General features: G+C 34.0%; 1 protein-coding gene across 4 annotated transcripts in view; it reads right to left on the bottom strand.

Moving 5' to 3' along the window:
- Positions 1–17776, bottom strand: part of LOC143235521 (uncharacterized) — an 81130-nt gene that overhangs the window by 42740 nt on the left and 20614 nt on the right. For all 4 annotated transcript variants that reach the window (XM_076473749.1, XM_076473748.1, XM_076473751.1 and 1 more), the window contains 5 exons: positions 14925–15050; positions 14531–14656; positions 5415–5474; positions 1737–1787; positions 746–826 (listed from right to left, as the gene is read on the bottom strand). In XM_076473749.1, the coding sequence (XP_076329864.1) occupies positions 746–826; positions 1737–1787; positions 5415–5474; positions 14531–14656; positions 14925–15050 (444 nt within the window). The remainder of the gene's footprint in view (positions 1–745; positions 827–1736; positions 1788–5414; positions 5475–14530; positions 14657–14924; positions 15051–17776) is intronic.

Consider the following 17776-nt stretch of genomic DNA (forward strand, 5'->3'; position numbering starts at 1 on the left):
AATGTAAACATGGCTCAAACAGACATAACTTTTTTGTTTTTCAATTTACGCTTTGGCCCAAATCATTTTACACCTTGTTTTAAAACATTAATGAAAAATAGTATACAAAAATTAACGAATAAAGATGCACCAGAAGCTTTAGTTTTAGACTAAGTTTAGATAATTGTTCAGGTTAAATACTAATTACGTTTTTCTTTTACAAGCAATTTCATATTATAGCCTACAGTTTATCACATTGAATGTATTATTTTTGTAAGCTTGTTCACCCAACAATAATGCTGTTCTCAGGCTGACCCATTGCAATTTTCTTAAAAATTACTACCAGCTGATTCACATTTCTTTTATAAATATACTAGTGTATTCATAAGTGGGAGGTTACTCACGACATTGTTTCCTATATAGAAGATGGAAATGCAGCATGTTACTGAATATTCCAACAAGTTTTTTTGTAGTGGCACATTCTATTAGTTGATTATCTTAATTATTGAATGTTATTAAGTTGTTTGAAAAATAAAGGCAGAGTTTCATACCAAAATTTTAGTGATTTATAGGGACAAGAAACCTGTATTTTTTACCTCATATATACCACTCAAAAACTAAAACTTTGTTCTATTCATTAGTGCATTTTTCTAAAACTTTATTTCCAATATTTCAGACTATCACAATTAATGGTGGAAAAACAACTTGTGCTTTTTTTAAAACAGATGAAAATAAAGAACAAGAAAAAATATCACTCGCTACATACCTTGACATGAGATTCCAAATTCCTTCCTTTCATAACTGGGGCTGGTGTATGAATATTTGAAACAGGAGGACCTCTCAGTGGCTAAAATGAATTATTTATTCATAAGTGTATATCAAGTGTTGTAATTACTTTAATACATACACACACACCCAACATAATCTTCCAGACAAAAACTCTCTGCTGGATCAAAATATAAGAAAGTTGTAATATTTACCACTTTACCAATTAGTAAGTATATATTATACTGAAATAATAAAGACATTTATCAAAGTTTCAATTTATGAATAACAGTGTTACAATTTAGCTTTTAACTGAATTAGTGAACTTGGAGGATACTAATAACATGACAAAGATGTAATACTGAAATATTGAGCTAATAAAGTAACATTTTGGAGATATAGGTAACCATTTTATTCAAGCTGCAGTTACTGCAGAAAGAAAATGGATAACTCAGATTTCCTAATTTTGTTACAGAAGTTTCAAAGCGAGTCTAATGAACCAATCCCACATAGTCAAGGTAGATGAAAATATATTTTTTTTTTCAAGATTACAAAGATTAAGTAAATGAAATTTGACAATTTTCAGATTTTTAACCACAAAACCAAAATTACTTCACATGTTGAATACTCAACATGCAGAAAGCATGAGCAAATGTTTAATTGAAAAGTATTAATAAACATGACATTTTTATACAAAACTTTATAACACTGAATGATAATATGCACAAAATTTCTTGAAGACACTTGTTCATTATATAAGATGTAGCATGATTACACTCATGGTTACTTTGGTGGTTACATATTAGGTACAACACACCTAGTCCCATAATCAGAGTTAATGTAGATTTAAAAATATCATGAGTAAAAATATGACATCATTACTTGAAAAAACAAAATCACCTAAATATTTACTTAAATGCAACAAAAGATATATGCATGAGGAAGGTGAATAATAATAGCTCAAATAATTAACTACACACACACAGAAATACCTCTTGAAAATTCCTACAACTGAGTAACGGTCGTCTCCGAAGATTAGAAGGCTAGGGCAAAAGAAATGAGAAGTACCACATAAATGAGAGATGCATTCAGTAACATATATTCACTTATATTTCTATCTTGAATAATACATGTCACTCATACATTATCTTATAATTAACTCAGTAAGCAGTTTAATTTTCTGTTTAATAAAATCACGTGGAAACTTTAACCATACCATTTTTTCATTTTGTTAAATTTCAGTACTATAACAATAAAGCAAGCAGTAATTTGCTACCAAAAATATTATGTAGCAACCCACAAGCTTAAATCTGAAGTTGTTAATAGTATATATTTTTAAAACTTTCAAAATTTTAAGCATATTAATGAAAATGCATGCCCTAGTTCAAATGTGTGTGTATATTGTTGCTTTACAAATTATGTGAATAGAGTACAAGTAACATATACTAGAACAGCCACAATTCTCAGTGAATGCACATCAGAACTGTGTTACCCATTTACAGTCACACAAACTGGCCTTTCAGTAACATGAATCTTCTTATTTTTATTACATCAAAAGAACATATCTTTAAAATAAAAGTTCAGTAAGTTCTTCCAATACTTCAGTATGTATCATATGCCAATTTGAAAATGAGTTAGATTTTGTTCCATATTAAAAAAAATATTTTCCAACATATTCTTAGTAGCAATGTATGTGAAATAAAGTTCTTGCTGCAAGTGTAACACATCTTGAAACAACTGGTATTTTAAAAATAGTTTTAGGCAATTGCTTCAATATTAAAAAGAAACTAAAAATCTAGATTTTTTACGTATAATACACACTTATGGAAAAATAGCATAAGAGGATGTATGGTTTGTGTAATTAAGTTAAGCAATAAGAAAAGCATAGACAAATAGTTAATTGAGAGTCATGAGTTTAGGAGTTATAAAAAACAGAACCAACACCTAGTTTCTAAGAATGAATGCTGTGAGAAAAATGCCAGCCACAAACTTAATGGTAACTAGTTAATGATACCAGCCTAGAAGTAAAATGAAATCTATTAAAGAATTTAAGATAACACCACAATTCATCACTTTGATTCATTATATCAGATTGCAGTAATAGTATTACTAAGAAGACAACTGTCTCACTCACCATCATAGCAACCAATAAGTTCAGGGAGTTTTATTCATATTCTGGGTAAACCCAATGAGTTACAGAAAATAACTAATGAAGTGTAAAACTATTTGTGAATAGTTATGTATACTACTTAGTAACTCATAAGAGAAAATATTCAATAAAAAAGCATGTAAGGTGCTGAAAGCTCAGTTATGGGGGACAACTTGAAGTTCCCACACTGTTCTCAAAACCTCCAGTGGAACACCTACAATTTTGCTAATTCAATCAGTGTAGTTTAAAGAGAATAATGAAGTAAATATTTAAAGCAACTAACTAATTATAACTTTGTTTCAGGTGTTATATATGCGGAAAATGTTTCACTCAAAGGTTTGAATAGTAAATAACTAATCACTGAAAGTGTATGTCATAATATGAATTACATGAACTTGATGTATTTGGTTGAATATCAGTCTCAGAATCAGATTCTATAGTCTGACCATAAGTTTCCTTCTCTCTCAACTGCATTCCTCTATTAAATACATTAGGTGCAATCAGCAGCAAAGTGAAAGCTCCAAAGACTAGCCGAAGTGCCTACCTGTTAGATTAATATCTTCCTGATATACATGACTGGACTTTAATCCTTTTACAACAGGTATGTCAAAGCATATGTCACGACTTTTTTAATGCTGTATTGAAAACTTATACTTTGCCATTAATATTTATAAATAATATTAGCATCAAACAATAGATAATAAATATAATTTTAATATTAAACATGTCTTAAGTTCTAAATTTTATATGGAATGTACTTTGTCTCCCATTATGAGAAGCTCTACATTTGTTACCTTAGAGACTTAGATCCTCCCCTTCATTAATTTGAATATTTACCACCCATCCCCACTGTAGAAAATTTAACATAAAGTACTCAATATAACAGATATTACTGAGGTAAAGTATAATTTTTATAGCATTTAATCTTACTTGTTTTGGGACTCAAACTAGAAAATGAGATTCCCTTACCAATCTGTCACATCCTCCTTCATAAATTGCCAAAAATTAACCTAACATTTCATACCGTATAATTTATAAATAATTTAAAGTGGAAGTTATAATCTGTCAAATGCAAATGATGAACTAGGTTTGTTTTCATAGAGTAATTTCAATACTGTCTTCAGTATCTCATGATATTCAGAATGAACAGTTTCGTGAATTAACTCAAGCTCCTCTTGTCTTAGATAGACGGTTAAGTTGTAAATTATTGGACATTGTTCTGAACTTAGACACATTATTTCAGGAAATAAAATTATTTGGCATACTAGTAAGTCATTATAATAAAAAATGCTTAAATTTCATCAGTAAATGAGAGCAAAAAAACAAAACAAAAATATAATATAGTGCATTTCTTGTTTTCCAGAAGTGTTTTAATTATTGCTATAAAAGTAATTAAAATGTAAAAATCAAAGTTGTTAGAAGAGATTAAATAAAGTAATCATAAATTATAATAATTCTTTATGAAGCATGTTCATAGCATCTTGTCTGCTGTATCATTCAGTATGATGTGACTTGCAGCTTGTGTGGTACAATTCACAGTTACATACAATTCAGAGAACAATAAAATATAAGTGTAAACAGCTACATAGTTATGAGTTTTAAGCTATCCAGAATACACAATTACAGTTTCCTGTTACAATTTGAAATCATTCTATAAAGAAAAAAAGAGTAATTTAGATGTATTTTGTGTTTATGCTTGTTAGAATTTATAGTCACTTTGATAACAATAAATAAAAATAAACATGAAATAAAGTACTCTCACAAAAAGTGACACTCAGTCCTAATTTTTTTTATACTAATGGTGGTAGTGCATTAAATCATTAACTAATGGACCAAAGAAAATAGGCTGACAACAAGCAAAAAGCAGAAAATTTCCTGTGAACCTCATAATTTGTATGGATTTCTAACAATGCAACAAGAGTCTCTACAAATTCATTCAAGTTAGTTGTTACATTTCCAACAGGAATGAAGCCTGTACTAAAAGTGAGCTTAAAAATTATCTTTTCAGAACACTACGTGATAAAATAACTCATTTGATATTTGAAAATCTTGGCTTTTACCTGATTACAGGTAATACATAATAAAGCTTAAGTAAGAACTATTAACAAATGCTGAAACAGAAAGAGGATGTGACAAGAGTGGTCTGATTTTCTATGTGATAGCTTTATAACCAAACAAACCTGAGAAATCACAATTTTATAGTGAGTAAATTACATTTAATTTTATAGTTACTGGAGAGTGATGGATAAAATAGAGAAGATACTTAAGGAAAATGTGTCACACCATGAGAAATACAAGATTTTTAAAACACTGCCTTATAAAATTGAGATCTTTAAACTTCTACACTGTTAAGATATGGATTATTAAAGACTGTTATACTGACTGGTGTAACAGACAAAAAATAATAGGATTTTGAACACAAGGAAAACTGTAATGTGTAGAAAAGGGTAAACATGACAATAGGTAATATAGCTGTATGTAAGTGTTAAATCTGCAAAGACTGAACTAAGATAATACTTACAGTATATTTGAATGTCATCTCTGAAGCAGCCTTTCTTTCTGTAGGAATTTTTTTGGCATCCTGAGAAAAATTAAAATAAAATATCAACCTTCCCCAAATTTAATTTTTTGAAATAAATGCTATAAAAATAGGCAGCATTTTAGTAAAAACATATATAGAGTTAAAAGTAAAACAAAAGATAAACTTAACACATTCAATAAAAAAAAGGATTTCTGCAACCACCACTTACATTCATGAAACCTAATAACATACCTGGTTTCCTATCAGATAATAATATTCCTATTACTTTTAAAAGGCAATTGAGCACAAAAAATATTACGAGGAATGAAAAAAATATAAAAAAAACACAAAAACAATTTTCATGTTTGTTGTTTTATTTGTAATTGTTAACTGTATCAGAATTTTGTCTGCTCCCATTGGAGCTCCAGGAAGCAAGAATAATCAACATATCACAAACTACTGATAAAATAGTTTTAATATTAGATATTTCATATGTGAATTCTTTTTTTTCACCTTGGCAAAAACTACCTTCAAAGCAGAGATTTTAGTAATTGTTTTATCCCCATGTTTTAACAGATAAATCTCGCAATGCAGATCTGTTGTATTAAAGCTGCTGACAAAGAAGGAAAATGACATGAAAAATTTTGATTTTTTATAATGTTTCTAATAAATGTTATTTAACGTAGTTATTTGCCCTTGCACTCAGAATAGTTCACCTGCAAAGGTACTTTTATAAGTATAAAAATACTATTTTTTATATTACAATTTTTATATTTCATTTGTATTGTGTGTTTGTACTTAAGCACAAAGCTACATAATGGACTACCATTGGTCTGCTCACCACAGCTACAAAAACCTGCTTTCTCACATTGTAAATCCAATGATATATCACTGTGTTACTAGAAAGCTTCATTTGTATATTCCTCAGAACCTCATAAATGAATATGAAACATTTCTTCAAGGTAGATATTTATATTTCACTTTCCATTTCCTTTATTATACCACTAACTCTGTTACCATGAAATACAGTGTAATGAGATGCTAAAAAGTAACAAATGAAAATACGTACATTCCTTCAACTCTTCACAGAAATCCCTTTAAACAGTTTTCTTTGTGTCATATGCATAATTTCATGTCTATCTTTTAACTCATTTATAATTTTCTTTTGACTTTCTGTGCTTTTCATCAACCATGGATTGATTGATTGATTTAGTGTTTTATGGCACAAAACAGCTAGGCTATCTGCGCCAAACATCCGATAAAAAGGTAAAAATAAAGTAAATGTAGTAAAATACATAAAAGGAAATGAAGCTAAAACAAAAAAGTATAAAACCAATGTTGACACCTAGTCTACAATGTTAAGATAGAAGGCAGAGTATAAGAAGTTGTAAGGTATTTACTCTAGCAAAATGGTAATGATCATAACCTGCCAGGAAGACTAACAGGTAAGTACAAGAACCACCGTCAGTAACCTGAAGTTGGTCTTTCCAGTCCTGGTTCCAAGTTATGTTGTCATAACAGCCATTATCAAAAGGTAAAATAAGAAAAGTGTTAAAAGACATATAGCAAAATTATAATAATGATTAGCCAAATGTCCGGTTAAAAGGTAAAAGTAAAGTAAATGTAGTAAAATTCGTAAAAGGAAACAAAGGTATAAACAAAACAGCAATTAAAAATAGAAAATGGCATAAAACCAATGTTGACATCCAATCTACAAAGTTGTAAAGGGCTTTCTGTAGCAGAATGGTAATTATCATAACCCGCCAGGAAGACTAACAGGTAAGTACAAGAATCACCGTCAGTCACCTGAAGTTGGTCTTTCCAGTCCTGGTTCTGGGTTATGTGTTATTACGGCCAATATCAAAATGTAAAGTGAGAAAAGTGTTAAAAGACATGCAGCAAAAGTGTAATAACAACTTGCCAGGACGATTAACGGGTAGTTCAAACTGCGGTGTTAGTCACTTGAAGTTGGCCTTTCCAGTCCTGATGTCGAGTTATTTAATGTTCTGGCCATTTTACAATGTCAAACTGAACTAGAGAGATAGAGACTCTGAAAAGGAAACCACAATTAAAAAGCTGTTCAAACAGCAGTGTTAGTCACCTGAAGTTGGCCTTTCCAGTCCTGATGTTGAGTTATTTAATGTTCTGGCCATTTTACAATGTCAAACTGAACTAGAGAGATAGAGACTCTGAAAAGGAAACCACAATTAAAAAGGTGTAATGAATAAATATCCAACACTTAAATGAGGTTAAAAAGATTAATGGCCATTAAAAAACTAAAAACTTTATCAAGGTGGACAGTGTCACCATAACTAATAACACTGTCCAATGTTACAGGCAAACCCTGGGACAGAACATGTTTAAAATAGTGCCGTCATTGAGAGTCGTAACGATGGCAGGAAAGTAAAATGTGGCTTACAGTGATTTGAGTGTTACACAAACTACACACTGGTGCATCAGTTACAGATAAAAGAAAACAATGAGTTAAAAAACTGTGACCAATGCATAGTCTAGTTAGAACAACTTCCTCCTTCCGACCCTTACAGAAGCTAGACGGCCAAAGTCCAATACAGGGTTTTATTTGAAAAAGCTTGTTGTCACGTTGCTCACTCCAAGTGGACTGCCAGCTCGCATGGAGCCGAGCCTTGAATACAGGACCATAGTCCATGTACGGAATAGGCACAGTAGTGATAGTGCCAGAGCAGATAGATTTAGCTGCCATGTCTGGAAGCGCATTCCCACAAATACCAACATGGTCTGGTTTCCAGAAAAACTGGATAGAAGTAGATGTTAATGAGAAATGGGCCAGTCGGTTTTGAATATCAGCGAGAACAAGGTGTGAGCCAACGTGAAGTGATTCCAAGGCCAGCAGAGAAGTCTGCAAAGGGAGTCAGTATAAACAGTGCAGTCAGAGTACTGCTCAGCTTCAATATGATCCAGGGCAAGAGATATGGTGTACAGTTCAGCAGTGAACACAGAAGCTGTAGAGGGGATTCTGCACACAACCACAACAAACCATGGCAGAGCCCACAGAGTCATCTGATTTTGAACAATCTGTAGAAATTGGAATGGAAAGGTTGTTCAAAAGATGTTCAGTAAATAAAAGACGGTACTTCCAATCGGGAGTGTCTGCCTTTTTCAGATGAGTTAAAGAAAGGTCACATTTGGGGGTTATAATAAGCCATGGAGGAATGGGCTGACCAGTGGATTCTGCAATGTTTTCCAAGGACAGACCCAATTCATCTAATTGCACCTGGATGCTAAGGCTATAAGGAGCAATGGCAGATCGTCTGTTTTGAAAAAGTAAAGCCCACTGAGAAAAGAAAACATCCCCAAGTGGGATGCTTTGGTAAGGAGCGAAGTTTTGAAGAATACAGTAAAAACAGTTGCAAACGGCAAAGGTGCAGAGAAGGTTCGTGAGATTCCACGTATATGCTCTGAACTGGGGAAATGCAAAAAGCCCCAGTGCAGAATCAAAATCCTTGATGATGAATGGGGTTCAGCATTTAAGGCCAAGGTCTGGCAGAGCCATAGATCATTGATTCACAGTTGAGTTTTGAACAAATAAGAGCACGATATATCTTTAACATAGAACATCGATCCGTTCCCCAACTGATGGTAGAGAGGACACGGAGGATGTTCAGTGCTCTTGTGCATTTGACCCGTAGCTGCTTTAAGTGTGGTATAAAGGTCAGCTAATGGTCAAAGATAAGCCCCAAGAACTTGGTCTCATGGACCACTGGCAGTGAAACTTCACCGATACGGAGTTCAGGATCAGGGTGAATACCCCGTTGGGGGCAAAAGTGCATGCAAGCGGTTTAAGAGAGAGACATATTGAAGCCATTTGCCGTAGTCTACTTCAGTACACGATTCAGGGCAGTTTGTAGTTGCCGCTCAATATATATCATGTTCGACAACTGACACGAGATGTGAAAGTCGTCAACATAGAGCCCGTTTGCAACAGTGAGAGGGAGTTGTTCAGTGATGCCATTTATCTTTTTACTGAAAAGTGTGACACTCAAAACACAGCCCTGAGGAACCCCAAGTTCCTGTACAAAAGAACGGGAAAGTGTCGAACCCACACGAACTTGGAATTTCCTGTCCATTAAAATTTTTTTAATAAACATGGGTAAATGGCCACGTAACCCATATATAAAGGTTTCGCAAAATGCCATACCTCCATGTTGTGTCATAAGCCTTCTCAATGTAAAAGAATATTGAAACAAGATGTTAGCATTTGAGAAAGGCTTCTCTGATTGATGTTTCATGTCGAATTAGGTGGTCCGTGGTGGAGTGCTGTCGTTGGAACCCACTGGGTGGGCGAGAGGAGGTTGTTTGATTCAAGGAACCAAACAAGAGGAGCATTAACCATCCTCTTTAAGGTCTCACAGAGACAGCTTGTCAAAGCAATTGGACGGTAGTTTGAAGGAATCTTGCGATCTTTCCCAGGCTAAGAGAAAAGTAAGATAATAGCCTGGTGCCAGGCATTACAAAAAACATTCTCCTGCCAAATCTGGTTAAAAACAATTACACAAATATCAGGAGAAGCAGGAGAGAGATAGCGCAGAATGTCACAGTGTACATCAACAGGTCCAACAGATGTACTGCCAGACTGATGAAGGGCCATTTTCAGTTCCATCAGTGTAAAGCGACAATTATAGTAAAAAAGATAGTCAGTTCAAAAGGAAAGAGGTGAACGCTCTGCCCGAGTCTTGATAGCCAAGAAGGTGGAGGAACAAGCAGAAGTGCTAGATACCCAGCAAAAGCTTTCACCTAGAGTATCGGCGATGCTCCAAACATCAGCTTCCTCTTAGCCACCAGAGAGTAAGATGGAGGGAGACAGAATTGTAGTGCCAACTGACCTTTTGAAATCTGTCCCATATGACCTTGGAACTGGTAGTAGAAGATATGCTAGTTGTGAACTTAATCCAAGATTCCTTCTGGCTTTGACGTCTTACCCACCTAGCATGTGTACGGGCCTGTTGGAAAGCGACGTGGTTCGAAAGTGTGGGATATCTACAAAAAGTATCCTAGGCCCGTGTTTGAGTCTTCTGTGCTAAGTGGCAAGCAGGATTCCACCACAGACGAGGATATTGTGGAAAACATGTCGAGGTTTTAGGAATACACTGAGCAGCTGCTTGCATAATACAGCCAGTTACCGCTGCCACACAGTCGTCTATTGATGGCTGATTTACGATAGCAGGATCAAGTTCTGCGAGAGCAGTGAAAGTGGACCAGTCTGCCTGATCCAGCTTCCAACAGGGCACATGGGTAGGGTGGCATCAACCATGGCCAGTCTCTCTCAAAAGTATAGGAAAATGATCACTGCCTAGTGGATAACTGTCAACCCTCCATGAAAAATGGGATAATAATGAAGGGGAGTAAACTGAGAGATCAACAGCAGTAAAGGACTGACTAGGTGCATGAAAATAAGTGGAAGAACCAGTATTGAAAAGAGAAAGATTGTGATCATAGAGCATACACTCTACAGAGCGACCCTTCCCATCAATAACAGCACTTCCCCAGAGGAGATGATGTCCATTAAAGTCCCCCAGGAGTAGAAAGGGAGACGGCAACTGTTCAACGAGAGCATCAAGGTCTGATTGATCATATGTCTCTCCAGAGGACAGGTAGAGAGAACAAACAGTGATGGTGTGACCCAAGGAAACACAGATGGCAACAGCCTCCAAGGGTGTGTGAAGTGGCAAAGACAGGGTGGGCACATGCTGATCAACCAATAGTGCCACCCCTCCATGTACTCGTCCATCACAAAGCCTGTCATTTCTGTACAGAAAAAACTGCCGAAAGGTGACTGTATCGACAGGTTTCAGAAATGTTTCTTGTAAGGAAAGACATACAGGATGGTATGAAGCAATCAGTATTTTGATATCATCCAGATTAGAACGTAAACCTCGACAGTTACATTGTATCAAGGCGGTCATTTTTACAATGGGTAGGCAAAGTGGCTGGAGAACCCTTCTGTTTATGACCATGTCTTTTTTCCTTACTGTTCTTAGTTGGAGGAGGTTATCAACCTCCATGGATCCTGCCCTGGGTCAATTGGGCAGGTCTTTGTTATTGGAAGGGGGTTCCAGTGACTGAGGATGCGAACGAATGATTGTTTTGCATCTTGGAGTGGGAGAAAAAGATGTATCAGAAGAAATGGCTGTATTTGAAACTGAAGGGTGTGGATCTTGAGGTTTGTTGGAATGTACGGGAGGAACAGAGATGGGTGTGGAAGTCGATTCATCGACCTTTTTAACCACGGAGGTCAAAAGGCTTTTCATTTGTTTTGAAAACAATTCTCTTGGAGGCACAGAGAGATCTGTCTGCACTCCCACTGTAGTTGTGGAACGAAGTGCAGCAGCATATGTCCGAGATGGAGTGGCGGACAGCAATTACCGAGCCTCAGGATAAATAATGTTATGTGTCATTTTCAAATGCTGCACCTCTTTTTCCTCCAACCATTTTGGGCAAGAACAAAAGTAGGAAGGGTAAGAACCATTGCAGTTGACACAATGTGGGTCCGAGTCACGCTCATAGGCATCGTGGTCCTTGCCACCTCAATGAGCACATGTCAGGGAACCACGACATGACGTCTTAGAGTGGCCAAACCTCTGACATTGGAAACATCAGAGAGAATTTGGAATGTATGGCCGTACCCTGCAAATTATATAAACTGCCTTGATGGTGGCAGGTGCATGTGGTGATGTAAATGTCAAAACGAGGTTATTTGTCGGCAGTGTAATTCCACCTTTGTGAGTGGAGATGCGCCTCACTGCAAAAACTCCTTGAGTGGAGAGACCAGCGAGAATCTCTGACTCGGGGATGTTCTTCAAATCCCTCTCAACAATAACTCCTCGTGATGAATTCAAGGTGGCATGAGGGGTAACCTCAACAGGTATATCCCCAATTGCCTTTGAATTCAAGGAGTTCACTGTGTTGGGTTGTGGATGTTTCAACCAATATGTCTCCACATTGAAGCTATTTATGGACTTTGGAGAGCAAGCAAGACCCTCTAGTCCCTTCTGAATAAAAAAAGGGGGACATTTGTCCTAAAGATTTTTCTGAAAGAGAATATAATATAAGAAAATGAGGTACGTGTGTTACAGATGTTGAAGACTGCTGCTCAGTCTTCAAGACGTGGTCGTTTACCTATTGACTGTTTTTCACTATTTTATTTAAATTTTTTGAAGGAGGATGCATAGTAAAAATGAAAATTTCAGTAACCACTTACCCCACCCACCAAGTAGCCCTACGAGGGGATGCACTACGTCATGCAAGGACATTGCAGCAACTCCAGGGTTTTGTGACCACTATACCCAAACACCAGCATCAGACACAATGTTCACAACACCCGTTGAGAACTTCCAACACTGGTACTTGGTTGACTCTAGCCCAAGTGGACCAGCTGATTGACCAAAGGGGGGCCACCCAAAGGCTGCCCGTCTACAGGAATTCAAAGCCAAAGTGGTGTGTGAGGGTTGGACCCCTCAACCACCAGGATCCTCTCCTCCCCTTCACAGGTCGCCATGCACGGCAAACATGTGGGTGGATGTTTGGATCCCAGAGGAAGTAAACTGAAAGAAAAGAACCTTCCCTGGGAGGTCCCCTTACCACGTACAGGAATCCACACCAAGGGGCCAACCATGGAAATACATTAGCTTGTGCCTGCAAAGCTTGATAGTTTTCATACACCAACTGCCACAGACTCACGTTCCACTAAATAAGATGGTGTGTGCAGTTCATCTTGTTTATAAGCTTTAAGCAACTCAAGCAACAAATACTCATTTTAGAACACACAATGCATTATTAATTAAAATATAAAAGTAAAAGATAAATTGAATCTGATTGTCTAGTAAACTAATACACATAAGGTGAGAAACATGCCAAACACTACACACTCCTAAAAACATTTAAAACAAAAGACAAAACATACTTCCAATTACAATGTTAATATTTAAGGGGAACCTTGCTCCTGTTGGTTATAAACATGCCATTCAACTTCAAACTGTTGCACAGTAAAACAGCTTCCACTTTGCAGGAGCACACAGCTGACCTTAACTTAAGAATTACTAATAATGGTTTCTGATGGGGGGTGATCTTCAAAACTAAAATGACTAGGTAATGTGAACCATATGCATGTGTGCTCTGTCCATGTGAATGAAGCCTATACAGTGTAGACACAACTTCTTTACCAGCTTTTAAATGTTAAGAAACCAACTGTTAGCTGATCACATGAGAGCAAAAACTATTAAAATATACTAATAGTAAAGTGATTTAAGTAAATTTTCAATAACAGTATCAGTACAGAAACCGATTTAAAAATGGCTCCGAAGACAAACAGGATTAAACACAAGCCTCTTTAAAATCAATTAAATAAGACATAAACAAAAGCAAAACAAGACTTTTTTTTTTATAAATTAATCATAACTGAAAATGCCACGAGTGAGGAGGAACCATAAGTTTATATATGCCAGACACACAGTCTGAGACCCATAGGAAAAAATTCTGCATGAAGTAGGTTGAAATTTCAGAATTACTTTTTCAAAATAATAGTCTGCAAAAAAAAAAAAAAAAACCTTAATTCTTCTTAATATTTATATGAATTTACAGCTTTGAAAATTTAAAAAAATGACTAAGTTTATTTACTGAAGGAGAGTGCACCTTTCCCAGTACAAAGTAATTAAATTAAACAATCTTACTGAAATTGTAAACAGATAAATCAAAGCATCATAATAGTCTAAAAAACATGAGAAAGGAATACTTTTCTAAAATGTGAATTGTAATTAGTTTACAACTAGTTGTTGTGCAACTAACTGGAAATGAGAAAACCCAGCAAATCTTCATAATCTATGAAAAATAATGCATCAACACTACCCCCGAAATTTCAAGGTGGTTGTAAATCTAATGACATTTATTTTGCAGAAGTTTAAAACTGCTAGAACTTATGAATAATGCACAAAAAATCTAGCTAAGATACTGAACTTGTTGCAAAAATCATACATGATCACAAAATGCAGAAAGTAAAAATTTCTTATGCTTAATCATAAGTATATTGAAAAACTTCTTGATATCATGAAAAATTTATTCAAAAGTAAATATACAACACTTACTGATAATGGTGTTGACATTTTCTCCAGTGTTTGAAGGATACGCTTAGAGGTAGCACTCATGTAGCTAAGATCTTCTTTTGCAGCTTTGGCTTCCCTTACTTTTACCTGACCATATGAAGATGGTGACTGTAAAAAAAATATATTCTTTAACAAACATATGCCACTTTCTTGACATATATTAGTTAATTTCTGATTGGTGGAAATTCAGACACAATAACCATACCATTTCTAAGGTATTTCAACCAAAATCCAAAAGTAACCTTTTACATAAGAAAGTATGCTTACATTGTACCAGTTATGGATCACTCAAATACACATATTATTCCCTAGAAATCTTAAAAAAAAGTTAAATATTTGTTCATATAAAAGACATACTATATAGATTATGTCCAACCTGATAAGGTAAAGATGAAAGAAATCTAACACGACGATAAGCAGAAGCCCCACCATACGTTGTTTTCCCTTGATAGAAGGGAGAATCATATAAACTACTCTCTAAAGTTGAGTGCGTGGTTCCTTGCTATAAAAATTAAAATAACACCAGTTATCACAAAAAAAACAGAAGCAGAAAAAAAAACCTAAATCAGATAAAAATATGTCCAAAGAATGACAATAAAAACATTTAGTATTAAAACTGTATAAAAATTTTGCCACTATTCACTCTTAACAAAATGTCTTTAAAACAATGTTTTTTCTATAATTTTCTGGAAATTATCTTACAATTTAAATGCAAAACAAAGAACTAATTATGAAATGATGAAACTACTGATTTGTATAACTCTGTTTATGAGCTTAATTCATCGTGTACTTTCTTCTGCAGAGAATGATACACAGTTCAACAATTCTCATAATAATTATGAGCTTTCTGAAGATTTCTTTAAATATTTTAATTAACAATTTATTTATTCACGTAGTTATCTGCACTCAAGCTCTAAATATTTCAAGTTATCACCAACATGGAATGCAATGAAATTTTTAAAATTAAAATATGAAAAAAATGGACATGTCTTTTAATATTTCATTGAATAAATGTAAAGAAGTGTTTTTCTTAGAGCCAAGTCACATCAGTCTATCTGCTGTGTCCTCAGAAAGGAATCAAACACCTGATTTTAGCATTGTAAATTCAAAGGCTCCCATTGTCTTGGCAGGAAACAAACTTAAAAGATCTTTTGGTTCTATTCTTAAATACAAGTCTTTACTTTCTCACATCTAGTTTATTTTTCATTTTGTTTTCCTGTCTTGTCCTTTCACATTATTATTTATCATATATGATAAGAAGCATCATTAAATTATCACTAGTGAAAAAAAATGCACTTGAGAACTACACTAAACGTCTTGAATTGAGGCAAAGTTTTTGGGTTAATTTTAAAAAATTATTAAACCTTTTTGATATGTATTTTAAAACAACACATTATTAACAAAAATATAAAACAAATGCAATTTAAGTAATGTGTCAAACAACTCAAGTTCTAGCAAGGGCATCAATACAAAAAGTACTTCTGTTAGCTATAAGCATCAACAGAAATAGCACAGAGCAAAATAGTAGAATTACACATAGAAAGTGTGTGGGGCTCCTGTTAAGAGATCCAGAGAGATTTTTGCTTCCTTTGAACTTGCTCTAAGGAAGCTAAAAGGATCTGTAAACCTGCAATTAGTTTCTTTTCAGACACTGAGGTCTAGCCCACAAGAAGAATTAACAGTTACAATGACTAAAAGCTAAGACTTCTACATGCTTGTTAAAACTAACTTGGGACAACAAAACCAACTAAAATGTTTTTAGAAATTTCATTTGAACGAAAGGAATTAAAACAGAATATAAAACAATGAATAACGTGTTAATCATAACACATACTATAATGTTAATTTCATTTATGTGATTGACAGTGAAGTTATTTAATTAAATTAATTCAATAAAACCATGTGACATCCACAGAAAGAGGACCTGTAAGCATAGGACTAAATAGTGAATTGTACAGTTTATTCAGTTTTGTTTTTTAATTTGCTTTGATAATAGAATATCACTACTCGGAAAGGACTATGACGTAGCTTTCTAACCTCAAGATTACACAGTATTTCAAGATTAAACAATTTGAATTTCATTTTGATCATTCATTTAAATGTTAAAAATTATGCAACAACTCATTCTTAAACAGGAAAACACTGATAAATATAATAACTAACTTGTTTCATAAAAATAAAAATGAATTAGTTTCTTCATTTCCAGTGCCAAATAGACATACACAAATGTATGAAAACATATGTAAGAAGCAAAATATTTAAGGATATTAGCAACTCTTCTCTAAACCAGAAAAGATTAACATTTTTATAGTATAATGCTGAGCATTAAACAGTTATTGGCATAATAACATAATCATAAATGAAATTAATTTTTGGTTTAATGTATGATCTTGATGAAAATAACAATACTATTTAATAAGCTGTTCTCTCAATAAACAGTATCTACTTCTGATATCTGCATTAGCTGTAGCAAGACAGGAAATCTGTTTGCAGCAATTTAACCATAGGTAACAATGAAAGTTCATAATGATCTTCACAACTTCTGACAATACAAAAATCACATATTGCGAGTTTTATACAATTTTGTATGCAATAGTTTTTTAAAAAAATACATTAAAATGTTCCCTTTAATCTTAGAAAATTTCTTTTGTTGTTCATGAAGTTCCAAGATACATATATACCCAGCCAATTTTACCTTACTGATACCTGTTAAAAATTTCACCACATGTATCCTTTACTGCACATAAAGTTTCTCTTACATTCAAAATGCTTTGAACTACTTTGTTTATATTATACCAATTAGTATAGCTAAATCTTAGCTGATAATCCATATTCTAATAGTTTAAATTTTAAGTTCCTAATTCTACCAGGTAATATTTTTTTAAATCCTGAATGTCCCCTAGTGTGACACATAGCATTTTTTCTCTGGACTTCTTGTTTCTCTGTTTTATCTCTTGAAAAAGGAAGAAATTAAATGTAAATTACTAAATTATTAAGATCCCTCCCACCCACCTGTCACATCCTCTCTATTTAAAATTTTTAATACTTCTCTTTTATGTTTAATTATTATATCTTACCTCTAACTCACAGGAAGTCTAGGATTTAATATATCAAATGATGTACTGTATAACAGATAAGTATCAATTTTATTACATGTACAAGCTTTATTCCCATAGGAAAGTTAATGACTAGTTTTGATGAATTTGTAACAGCTCTTGTTACACAGTT

Source organism: Tachypleus tridentatus, chromosome 12 (assembly GCF_004210375.1).
Source record: "Tachypleus tridentatus isolate NWPU-2018 chromosome 12, ASM421037v1, whole genome shotgun sequence".
NCBI classification, from domain to species: Eukaryota; Metazoa; Arthropoda; class Merostomata; order Xiphosura; family Limulidae; genus Tachypleus; species Tachypleus tridentatus.